The sequence below is a fragment of the Hemitrygon akajei genome, chromosome 26, assembly GCF_048418815.1.
Source record: "Hemitrygon akajei chromosome 26, sHemAka1.3, whole genome shotgun sequence".
NCBI lineage: Eukaryota > Metazoa > Chordata > Chondrichthyes > Myliobatiformes > Dasyatidae > Hemitrygon > Hemitrygon akajei.
The window spans coordinates 47265763-47278702 of record NC_133149.1 but is presented as its reverse complement, the minus strand read 5'-3'; the positions used below and the strand labels follow the sequence as shown (position 1 = coordinate 47278702).

At 41.6% G+C, this 12940-nt stretch overlaps 1 protein-coding gene across 3 annotated transcripts in view; it reads left to right on the top strand.

Moving 5' to 3' along the window:
- The window catches only part of ncapd3 (non-SMC condensin II complex, subunit D3), a 252013-nt gene that overhangs the window by 65557 nt on the left and 173516 nt on the right, over nt 1-12940 (top strand). For all 3 annotated transcript variants that reach the window (XM_073030150.1, XM_073030151.1, XM_073030149.1), the window contains exon 9: nt 5347-5419. In XM_073030150.1, the coding sequence (XP_072886251.1) occupies nt 5347-5419 (73 nt within the window). The remainder of the gene's footprint in view (nt 1-5346; nt 5420-12940) is intronic.

Genomic DNA, 12940 nt, shown 5'->3' with positions numbered 1-12940 from the left:
GAGGGGTGTAGGGATGTACATAGAACATAGAATAGTACAGCACATTACAGGCCCTTCGGCCCACAATGTTGTGCTGCCCCTCAAACCCTGCCTCCCATATAACCCCCCACCTTAAATTCCTCCATATACCTGTCTAGTAGTCTCTTAAATTTCACTAGTGTATCTGCCTCCACCACTGACTCAGGCAGTGCATTCCACTCACCAACCACTCTCTGAGTAAAAAACCTTCCTCTAATATCCCCCTTGAACTTCCCTCCCCTTACCTTAAAGCCATGTCCTCTTGTATTGAGCAGTGGTGCCCTGGGGAAGAGACGCTGGCTGTCCACTCTGTCTATTCCTCTTAATATCTTGTATACCTCTATCATGTCTCCTCTCATCCTCCTCCTTTCCAAAGAGTAAAGCCCTAGCTCCCTAGGGAGAAGCGAGAAAGACTATCATGGCTTGCAGTGGGATCTGGATCAGCTGGAAAAATGGACTGAAAAATGGCAGATGGAATTTAATGCAGACAAGCGTGAGGTATTGCACTTTGGGAGATCCAGTCAGGGTAGGTCTTACACAGTGAGCAGTAGGCCACTGAGGAGTGTGGTATAACAGGGATCTGGAAATACAGATCCATAATTCCTTGTAAGTGGCATCATAGGTATATGGCATTGTAAAGAAAGGTTTTGGCACATTGGCCTTCAAAAATCAATGTACTGAATATTGAAATGTTATGTTGAAATTGTATTAGACATTGGTGAGACTGATTTTGGAATATTGTGTGCAGTTACGGTCACCTACCTACACGAAAGATGTACAATTCCTATAAAATCTATTCAACAAGCCCCACCCCCCCCCCCAGAGTTTTCATGTTTTATTGTTTTACAAGTTTGAATCACAGTGAATTTGATTTGGCTGTTTTTGACACTCATCAACAGAAAAAGAATCCTTCGTGTCAAAGTGAAAACATCTCTACAAATTAGTCTAAATTTATACAGATATTAAACACAAGCTAATTGATTGCGTAATTACTCACCCCCTGCAAGTCAGTATGTAGTAGATGTACCTTTGGTAGCAATTACATCCTTGATTCTGTGTGGATAGGTCTATGTGAGTTTTGCTCATCTGGACACTGCAATTTTTCCCCCATTCTTCTTTACAAAACTGCTCAAGCTCTGTCAGATTGCATGGGGATTGTGAGTGAACAGCCCTTTCCAAGTCCAGCCACAAATTCTCAATTGGATTGTGGTTCGGATTCTGACTTGACCACTCCAGGACATTAATTTTTTTGTTTTTAAGCCATTCCTGTGTAGCTTTGGCTTTAAGCTTGGGGTCATTGCCTTGCTGGAAAACAAGAGATTCATTTCTAGAGTTATAGAATGTAAGAGCAGGGATGTGATATTGAGGCTCTATAAGGCACTCATGAGACCACACGGAGTATTGTGTGCAGTTTTGGGCTCTTTATTTTTGAAAGGATATACCGACACTGGAAAGGGTTCAGAGAAGATTCATGAGAATGATTTCAGGTATGAAAGGGTTACCATATAAGGAAAGACTGCATCAGGCTTTCCTCCAGGATTTCCCTGTATTTTGCTGCATTCATTTTACCCTCTACCTTCACAAGCCTTCCAGGGCCTGCTGCAGTGAAGCATCTCCACAACATGATGCATAGACCACCATACTTCACGGTAGAGATGGTGTGTTTTTGATGATGTGCGGTGTTTGGCTTATGCCAAAAACAACATTTAGTCTGATGCTAATTTTGGTTTAACCAAAAAGCTAATTTTGGTTTCATCAGACCATAGAACCTTCTTCCAGCTGACTTCAGAGTCTCCCACATGCCTTCTGGCAAACTAACTGAGATTTCTTGTAAGTCTTTTTTTCAATAGTGGCCTTCTCTTTGCTAGTCTCCCATAAAGCTATGACTGGTGTAGCACCCGAGCGGTTGTTGTATGCGCAGTCCCTCCCATCTCAACCACTGAAGCTTGTAACTCCTCCAGAGGTGTCATAGGTCTCATGGTGGTCTCTCTCAGTAGTCCCCTTCTTGCACGGTCACTCAATTTTTGAGCATGGCCTGCTCTAGGTGGATTTAGAGCTGTGCCATATTCCTCCCATTTCTTGATGATTGACTTAACTGTTCTCCAAAGGATATTCACTGACTTGGAAATTTTCTTGTATCATTCTTTTGCCTTCATGGTGTAGTTTTTGCCAGGATACTGACTCACCAGCAGTTGGACCTTCCAGATACAGGTGTATTTTTACTACAATTAATTGAAGCACCTTAACTGCACACAGATGTCTATTTAACTAATTATGTGACTTCTAAAACCAATTGACTGTACCAGTGTGTGTCATATTAAAAGGGGGGGGGGGTGAATACTTACGCAATCAATTATTTTGTGTTTTATATTTGTAATTAATTTTGATCACTTTGTTGAGATCTGTTTTCACTTTGTCACAAAGGAGTCTTCTTCTGTTCATCATTGCCAAAAAAGCCAAGTTAAATCCACTGTGATTCATTGTTGTAAAACAATAAAACATGAAAATTTCCAAGGGGCGTGAATACTTTTTGTAGGCACTGTAAATAAAACTGAAAGAGTGCAAAGAAAATTTACAAGGATGTTGCATTGACTTGAGGACTTGTGATTTTGAGAAAGGTTGAATAGGTTAGGACTTTATTCCCTATAGTGTAGAAGATTGAAGGGAGATTTCGTAGGCCTCAGCACATTAACTCTTTCTGAATTGCTGATTTGAAAATGACCCATTTATCCTAGCTTTTTGTTTTCAATCAATTTGTTAGTTAGTAGCCTATCCATCATTCCCTCCATTAGCCAGTTCATATCTGTTGCCTGGGTTGGAGAGTGTGCCTTATGAGAATAGGTTGAGTGAACTTGGCCTTTTCTGCTTGGAGTGACGGAGGATGAGAAGTGACCTGATAGAGATGTATAAGATGATGAGAGGCATTGATTGTGTGGATAGCTAGAGGCTTTTTCCCAGGGCTGAAATGGCTAACACGCGGAGGCATAGTTTTAAGGTGCTTGGAAGTAGGTACTGAGGGGATGTCAGAGGTAAGTTTTCCACACAGAGAGTGGTGGGTGCGTGTAATGCACTGCCAGTGATGGCAGACACAATGGGTACATGAAGCTTAGAAAAATAGAGCGCTATGTGGTAGGGAAATTCTAGGCAGTTTCTAAAGTAGGTTACGTGGTCGGCACAATGTTGTGGGCAGTTGGGCCTGTAATGTGCTGTAGATTTCTATGTTCTATATCCATACTGTAGAGGGCATCAATTAACCCTAATACTATTACAGTGCCAGTAAACCATGTTCTATTCTGCCACTGTCTGTAAGGAGTTTGTACATTCTTCCCATGACTGCATAGGTTTCCACCGGGTGCTCCAGTTTCCTCCCACATTCCCAAGACTTATGGGTAGTAAGTTAATTGGTCACTTGAGTGGAATTGGGCGACCTGTGCTCGTTGGGCCAAAAGGGCCTGTTACCATGCTGTATCGCTAAATGAATAAATGGAATCCATGCATTGTTGTACAGTAGCCATTTATTTCTAACCTCATTCAAAAACCCATCTATGCACCACCTTATTCTGGATTCTTCCCCCTTCCTTTCCAGTTCTGAGGAAGGGTCTTGGCCCAAAACACTGACTGTTTATTCCTGTCCATAAATGCTGTCTGACTTGCTGAGTTTCTCCAGTATTTTGTGTGTGTTACCCACCTATGATAGTCCCACTTTTTATCTTGCATCCTCTCTCCTCTATTCTACCACCTTCCTACAGTTGAAGGAATTTGAAGTTGACTAAATATACTAACCAGCACATTGACATGTGGGATGAAACTGGACCACCAGGAAAATGTGCAAGCTCCACACAGACTTCATCAGAGATCAAAAGCAAAGTTTATCATCGAAGTACTTATATGTTATAATATACTACTTTGAAATTCATTTTCTTGCAGGCATTTACAAGAAAATAAAGAAATACATAGACTTTACAAAAAAATTCTATATAGGAAAGATACTGGCATGAATAGCGAATGGCTGACAGGCAGGAGGTAGCAAGTGGGAATAAAAAGGCCCTTTTCTGGTTGGCTGCCAGTGACTAGTGGTGTTCCTCAGAGTTCAGCTGCTTTTTACATTGTTTGTCAGTGATTTAGATAATGAAATTGATGGCTTTGTGGAAAGGTTTACAGATTATATGAAGATAGATGGAGGAGTAGGTAGTGCTGAGGAAGCAATATGTTTGTAGCAGGCCTTCCACAAATTGGAAGAATGGGCAAAAAAGTGGTAGATGGACTACCGTGTTGGAAAATGCATGATAATAGATTTTGGTAAAAGGAACAATGCTACAGACTATTATCTAAATGGGGAGAAGGTTCAAACATTAGAGATGTAGAGGGACTTAGGAGACCTTGTGCAGAACACCCGGAAGGTTAATATACAGGTTGAGTCTGTGGTAAAGAAGGCAAATGCAATGTTGGCAATTATTTCAAGGGGAATAGAATATAAAAGCAAGGAGTTAATGCTGAGCCTTTATAAGACACTAGTCAGGCCGCACTTGGAGTATTGTCAACAGCTTTGGGCCCCATATCTCAGAAAGAATGTGTTGTCATTGGAGCACGTCCAGAGGAGCTTAGCGAGGATGATTCTGGGAATGAAGGGGTTAACATATGAGGAGCATTTGGCAGCTTTGGGCCTGTACTCACTGGAATTTGGAAGAATGTGGAGGGATCTCATTGAAACCTACCGAAAGTTGAAAGGACTCAATAGGGTGGATGTGGAGAGGATGTTTCTTATGGTGGGGGTATCAAGAACTCGAGGGCATAGCCTCAAAATTTAGAACAGAGGTAAGAGCATTTTTTTTTAAGCTAGAGAGTAGTGAATCTGTTAAATACTTTGCCACAGGCTGCGGTGGAGGCTAAGTCCATGTGTATATTTAAGGCGGAAGTTAATTATTTCCTGATTGGTCGGGGCACCAAAGGATGTGGCGAGTTGGATCCAGGAACAGCCATGTTGGAATGGCCTAATTCTGCTCCTATGTCTTATGGTCTAAAGACTTGACAAATAACCAATGTGCAAAAGAAGATAAATTGCGCAAATAAAAATTAGTACTGAGAACATGAGTTGAAAAGAGTCCTTGAAAGTGAACCAAGGTTGTAGAATCTGTGTCTGGAGCTGTAAAGCAAACAATGGCTTATGTGGAGTTATATATTTTGAATATTAGTTTTAATTGTTTTGATCTCTGCTGGTTATATACTAAATGTGGGGAATATTTTGTAAGTTACACAGAAATGGAAGTGGCTAATTAAATCACTTTGTGCTATGAGTTGTCATGACTTTGTAAAGCATTTTGTTTGCAGCTACATTGTGGATGAGTTGAAAGCGACTGCATTGCCTGTTCTTCGAATTTTGCTGCAACACATCTGCGCAAAGGTTTGAAACAATTTACAAATTGTATGTTACAGTTCCCATTCTCAAAAGTTGGAAACTTAAATTCCATATGCTATGCCCATGGTTAAGTAGATCATACCAGAACATGAAAAGAGAAATTAACCATATTTTATGTAGTTCTCTGGAAGAAAATGTGCTTGCTTCTGTTTTACTGTATAATTACAATTCAAGTGTTTTTCAGGGGGTAATTTTTAAGATTTCTAGTTATTAACACCAAAACCAGTGGAAAATTTTATTTTCCTGATTCAGCACTTCAGAATCTTTTCAATTGGTGTGCTTTAATGAGAAAAGCTTATTTGCTATTTACATGCTTGAGATGATCCATGAAAATGGTATCCTTCCCAAAGGTTTCACGTTGCCTCCAAGATGGGGTGCTGATAGGCAGGTAAGGAGAAGATGGAAGAATGGAGCCAGAAGTGGGAGAGGGACAGGATCCACTTAGGATCTTGTATGGTTGAATAAAGTCAACCCTCATTCTTCTGATCAAAAAAATATAAGCAGGCCGAAGACTGGAAAAATGTTGCATCCCTGTTCTTCAAAAGAAAAGGTCTACAGATAAATACAGAAACTATATTTTAACCTTGGTGGTGAGCAAATTCTAGAAATAATAGAGGGCCTGAATTAGTGGCCACTTAGACTTGGCTGTACATAGCTTTATTTCTAAATGTGCAAACAATTCAAAACTTGAAAATAGTGAACTATAATGTTAGTAATGGTGTGATCACTTGAGTCAAGTATGTTGCTCTCCTCAGTGATTATTCCCTTCATGGTGAATGCTTGTTGACTGGTTAACATGGGGAGGCTGATGCATGTGCAGTGACCAGATGGTCCTTGATAATATTGGAGTCTGTGTCCAGTGGCGTGGAATGCAAGACGGCTGGAGACCTTTCATATTGTAGCCTTCCTCAACCTTCACTGCCGTTGCGATACATCATCTTCTATCAGCTCCACGATTGAAGTCTTGGTTGGGTCGCTCGGTCTGGAATCTCCCCCTTGACCTTACCACCATTCATGACCCTACCAGGAGCTAAGCTCCAAACAGCGTCACTCACAAGATCTCAGGAACTCAAGCTGCTCCACCACGACAATGTGATGATCCTCAGAGAACTGAGAGGATAGTAATAAAAGTCATAAACAGACTAGTCTAATAGGTGGGTAAAATTAAATACTGAATATTCTTAACCTGTTATATTTTGCAAGGAAAAGTGAAAAAGGACAAGGTAAACTGGAAGACAATATAAACTAGATGATGAATCAAAAGAGGTAAGATTAGAGCGGTTTGATATTGGCAACTCGTATGCCATTAACCTCCTAAGAAAGTAAACATGCTGGCATGCTTTCCTTCTGATTGCATCTGTGTGCTTGGTCCAGGACAGGTCACCCGATTATATTAATCGCCAGGAACTTAAAGCTGCTGATTTCTCCCAGTGTAAACTGGTACATGTTCACCCTTGCTGAAGGAAACAATTTGCTCTTTAGTTTTACTGATTGAGCACATTGTGATGGAGCTAGAAGTTGTTTTAATTTTGGGAAGTTGTAGTGTTATTGTTTCCAAAGCACTAGCAGTCATGATCTGACTTTGACCCAATGTTCCTTCATCATTCACAAAATGCTGATGGAACACAGCAGGCCAGGTAGCATCTATAAGGAGAAGCACTGTTGACACTTCGGGCCGAGACCCTTTGTCAGGACATCTGCTGGATCTTGGCCTGAAACATTGACAGTGCTTCTCCTTATAGATGCTGCCTGGCCTGCTGTGTTCCACCAGCATTTTGTGTGTGTTGTTTGAATTTCCAGCATCTGCAGATTTTCTCATGTTTGTTCCTTCATCATTACTGGATCTGCCTGAGTTGTACAACTCTCAACTCGAGCTTTGTGAGAACCATCATCAAAAGCATAATAGTTCAAGTTAGTGGCTCACTACCACCACCTCGAGGGTGCTTAAGGATGTGCAGTATATTCTGGTTTTACAATGGATGCTGTAAAATGAGTATATTTTATCTTTAAAAGTCACAATTTTATAAGACGGATATACAGACAAAACATTAAATAAAGTGAGATGTCATCACAACTAAAATTACAAGATTACAGGACGGGTGCTTTGAGAGGTTGGTGATAAAGCATATCAACTCCTGCCTGAGAAGTGACTTGGGTTGTTTCTATTTTGCCTACCGTCACAACAGGTCCACAGCAGATGCCATTTCATTGGCTCGTCACTCAACCCTTGAACATCTGGACAGTGAAGATACATACATCAGGATGCTCTTTATAGACTACGGCTTGGCATTAGTCATAGAAAAGTGCAGCATAGAAACAGGCCCTTTGGCCCATCTAATCCATGCAGAAACTAATTACACTGCCTACTGCCATCACCCTGCACTGGAACCATAGCCCTCCATATGCATAATATCCATGTACCTATCCAAACTTCTCTTAAATGTTGAAATTGAGTTTGCATGCACCACTTATGCTGGCAGCTTATCGCACGCTCTCGTGCCCCTCTGAGTGAAGAAGTTTCCCGTCATGTTCCCTCAAACGTGTCACATTCTACCCGTAAGCCATCAGCTCTGATTGTAGTTCCACCCAACCTCAATGGAAAAAGCCTGCTTGCATTTATCTATACCCCTCATAATTTTATATACCTCAATCAAATCTCCAGTCAATCTTTTATGTTCTAGAATACATACCTAACCTATTCAATCTTTCCTTATAACTCATACTTCAAAACATCCACCATTGTTCCTGTACCTAAAAAGATAAAGGTAATATGTCTGAATGACTGGCGTCCTGTTGCACTCACCTCAATAATAAGCAAATGCTTTGAGAGGCTGGTCAAGGACTACATCTGTAGCATGCTACCACCTATGTTCCCTCTAAGCTGTGCACGTGTGCACACGCACACACGTTTTTCAACCAGCGCAGTAAGAAAAATTAATGTGCGCACAAAAGGTTAGTTACCTAAACTAATGTAGTAATTAATAATTATACTTATTGAAAATAATCTTTTAGCTAAATGTTTCTGTTAACTAGTTAGTCGGTTTTTCAAATACCACAATGCACGTCACTAATTTACGTCATCTCACCTTTCCTGTTCCGGTTTGTACAGCTGCATCACGGCGGCAGCCATCTTTGGCGGACAGTGTTCATATCGTAAACTTCACATTTGGCAATGCACAAGTTAATGCCTTATGTCTAAAATATCATGATTTTCTAGCTGAAAATACTGTAATAGACAGTTTAATGATTTCAAATGTTCTGTGCAAGAAAAAAATTAAATCCAAACTGATTTCAAACTTTGCTCAAATGGTGGCATTTGTACTTCAAAACAAACAGTTTTGCAACCTTGCACAGTTGATGGACATTGGGGAAACCTTTCCTGCGTCTAGTGCGGACTGTGAGCGAGGTTTTAGTCTAATGAACCAACTCAAAAACAAGCTGAGAAACCGTTTAGGTGAATGTCATTTGGATATGTTAATGAGAATCAAAAGCTGTCAATTGGATGGAAGTTCTATTAGTCTAGATAGAGTTTACAAAGAATGGATAAATGCTAAAGACAGGAGAGAGAAAAAAATAACTGATTTAAATATGTATGTCATTTTGTTGTTATTCTGTGCAGTTTTATGTCAAATGTTTTGTAAACCTACATAAAATGTGCCATGTGTGCATTCAGTGCGCACATACTTTTGTCACAGGAAAAAAACTTGCACAACATGAGATTTTTGTGCACTGACTACTAAAAATTAGAGGGAACATTGGCTACCACCCACACTAGAGCCCCTACAGTTTGTCTACCGACACAACCAATCGACAGATGACGCAATAGCTACAGCTCTACAGGCTGTCCTTATACATCTGGAGAAGAAGGATGCTTATATGAGAATGTTATTCTTGGACAACAGTTCAGCATTCAACACCATAATTCCCTCCAGTTTTGACAAGCTCGGAGGCCTCGGCCTTCACCCTGCCTTATGTGTCGGATCCTGGACTTCCTGTCAGATTACCGGCAGGTGGTAAGAGTGGACTCCCTCACCTCTGCCCCTCAACACAGGAGCCCCTCAGGTCTGTTCTCAGCCCCTTCCTTTACTTTCTGTATACCCATGACTGTGCTGCCACCTACAGCTCCAATCTGCTAATTAAATTTGCTGACGACACTACAGTGATTGGCCTAATCTCAAATAATAACGAGGCAGCCTACAAGGAAGTCATCACCCTGACACAGTGGTGTCAAGAAAACAACCTCTCCCTCAATGTCGCAAAAACAAAGGAGCTGGTTGTGGATTACGGGAGAAATGGAGACGGGCTAACACCTATTGACATCAATGGATCTGTGGTTGAGAGGGTGAACAGCTTTAAGTTCCTTGGCATACACATCACTGAGGACCTCACTGGTCTATACACACCAGCTGTGTGGTGAAAAAGGCGCAACAGCGCCTCTTTCACCTCAGACGGTTGAAGAAGTTTGGTATGGGCACCCAAATCCTAAGAACTTTCTACAGAGTCAGAATTGAGAGCATCCTGACTGGCTGTATCACTGCCTGGTATGGGAACTGTACTTACCTCAATCACAGGACTCTGCAGAGAGTGGTGTGGACAGCCCAGCATATCTGTAGATGTGAACTTCCCACTATTCAGGATGTTACAAAGACAAGTGTGTGAAAAGGGCCCGAAGAATCATTTGTGACCCGAGTCACCCCAACCACAAACTGTTCCAGCTGCTACCATCTGGGAAACGATACTGCAGCATAAAAGCCAGGACCAACAAACTCCAGGACAGCTTCTTCCACCAAGCCATCAGACTGATTAATTCATGCTGATACAATTATATTTCTATCCTATATTTACTGTCCTGTTGTACATACTATTTATTACAAAATGCTATAAATTGCACATTGCACGTTTAGACAGAGATGTAACATAAAGATTTTTACTCCTCATGTATGTGAAGGATGTAAGAAATAAAGTCAATTCATTTCAATTTAATGTCCTTCGGTCCCGGCAACATCCCCGCAGATTTTTTCCGTACTCTTTCAACCTTAATAACATCTTTCCTGTAGGTTGGTGACCAAAACTGCACACAATACTCCAAATTAGGCCTCACCAACGTCTTATACAACTTCAACATCACATCCCATCTCCTGTACTCAATACATTGATTTATGAAGGCCAGTGTCCCAAAAGACTTCTTTACAACCTCAGTGACCTGTGGTACCACTTTCAATGAACTATGGACCTTGCTCCCAGATTCCTTTGTTCTACCACATTCTTCAGTGCCCTACTGTTCACTGTGTAAGGCCTACCATGATTGGGCCTACCAAAATGCAAAACCTCGTACTTGTCTGTATTAAATTCCATCTGCCATTTCTCAGCCCATTTTTCCAACTGATGCAGATCCCTCTGCAAGCCACGACAACCTTCTTCACTGTCCAGTACACCCCCAATCTTATAATTCCCTGGTTTATGTTTAGACCTTGTTTTAAACAGCAGAACTACATTGGCTATCCTCCAATCCTCCGGTACCTGTCCTATCACTAAAGATGTTTCAATTATCTCTGCTAGGGCTCCGTCAATTTCTGCACTTTCCTCCCATAGGCTCTAAGGGTATACCTTGTCAGGCCCTGGGAATTTATCCATCCTGATTTTCCTCAGGGTAGCAAACACTTCTGTAATCTGTCTAGGGTCCATGAAGTTGATGCCACTTTGCTTCACTTCTATAGACTCTGTATCTACCTCCCACATCTGTTTTGACTCCACACATGGATCACCAATCTGGTCTTCCAGAGGACCAAATTTGTCCCTGCTTTACATTACTGCAGAATTCCTCCAGATTCTCCTTCATCTTGTCTGCTGGAGCAACTTCATGCCTTCTTTTAACCTTCCTGATTTCTTTCTTAAGTGTTTTCTCACATTTCTTGTACTCAATAAGCACCTCATTTGTTTCTACCTGCTATGCACCTCCTTTTATTTTCTCTTAACCAGTGCCTCACTATCTCCTGAAAAACAAGGTTCCCTACACTTGTTATCTTTACCTTTTCTGACAGGCACGTACAAACTTCGTACTCTGAAAATTTTGTTATTGAAGGCCTTCCACTTTCCAAGTACACCTTTGCCAGAAAACACCCTGTACAAATCTACACTTGCCAGGTTCTACCTGATACCATCTACCTGATAATAGGCCTTTCTCCAATTTAGAATCTCAATCCGTGGACCAGACCTATCTTTTTGCATATTTACTTTGAAGCTAATGGCATTGCAGGCACTGAATGCAAAGTGTTCCCCTACACAAACTTCTGTCACCTGCCCTGTCTCATTCCTTGATAGCAGATCCAGTATTGCACACTCTCATTGGGATTTCTACGTACTGATGAAGGAAACTTTCCTGAACACATTTGACAAACTCTATTCCATCTAGTCAATAGACAATAGGTGCAGAAGTAGACCATTCGGCCCTTCGAGCCTGCACCGCCATTCTGAGATCATGGCTGATCATCTACTATCAATACCCAGTTCCTGCCTTGTCCCCATATCCCTTGATTCCCCTATCCATAAGATACCTATCTAGCTCCTCCTTGAAAGCATCCAGAGAATTGGCCTCCACTACCTTCCGAGGCAGTGCATTCCAGACCCCCACAACTCTCTGGGAGAAGAAGTTTTTCCTTAACTCTGTCCTAAATGACCTACCACTTATTCTCAAACCACGCCCTCTGGTACTGGACTCTCCCAGCATCTGGAACATATTTCCTGCCTCTATCTTGTCCAATCCCTTAATAATCTTATATGTTGCAATCAGATCCCCTCGCAATCTCCTTAATTCCAGCGTGTACAAGCCCAGTCTCTCTAACCTCTCTGCGTAAGACAGTCCAGACATCCCAGGAATTAACCTTGTGAATCTACGCTGCACTTCCTCTACAGCCAGGATGTCCTTCCTTAACCCTGGAGACCAAAACTGTACACAATACTCCAGGTGTAGTCTCACCAGGGCCCTGTACAAATGCAAAAGGATTTCCTTGCTCTTGTACTCAATTCCCTTTGTAATAAAGGCCAACATTCCATTAGCCTTCTTCACTGCCTGCTGCACTTGCTCATTCACCTTCAGTGACTGATGAACAAGGACTCCTAGATCTCTTTGCATTTCTTCCTTACCTAACTCTACACCATTCAGATAATAATCTGCCTTCCTGTTCTTACCCCCAAAGTGGATAACCTCACACTTATTCACATTAAACGTCATCTGCCAAGTATCTACCCACTCACCCAGCCTATCCAAGTCACCCTGAATTCTAACATCCTCATCACATGTCACACTGCCACCCAGTTTAGTATCATCAGCAAACTTGCTGATGTTATTCTCAATGCCTTCATCTAAATCGATGTAAATCGTAAACAGCTGTGGTCCCAATACCGAACCCTGTGGCACCCCACTAGTCACCACCTGCCATTCCGAGAAACACCCATTCACCGTTACCCTTTGCTTTCTATCTGCCAACCAGTTTTCTATCCATGTCA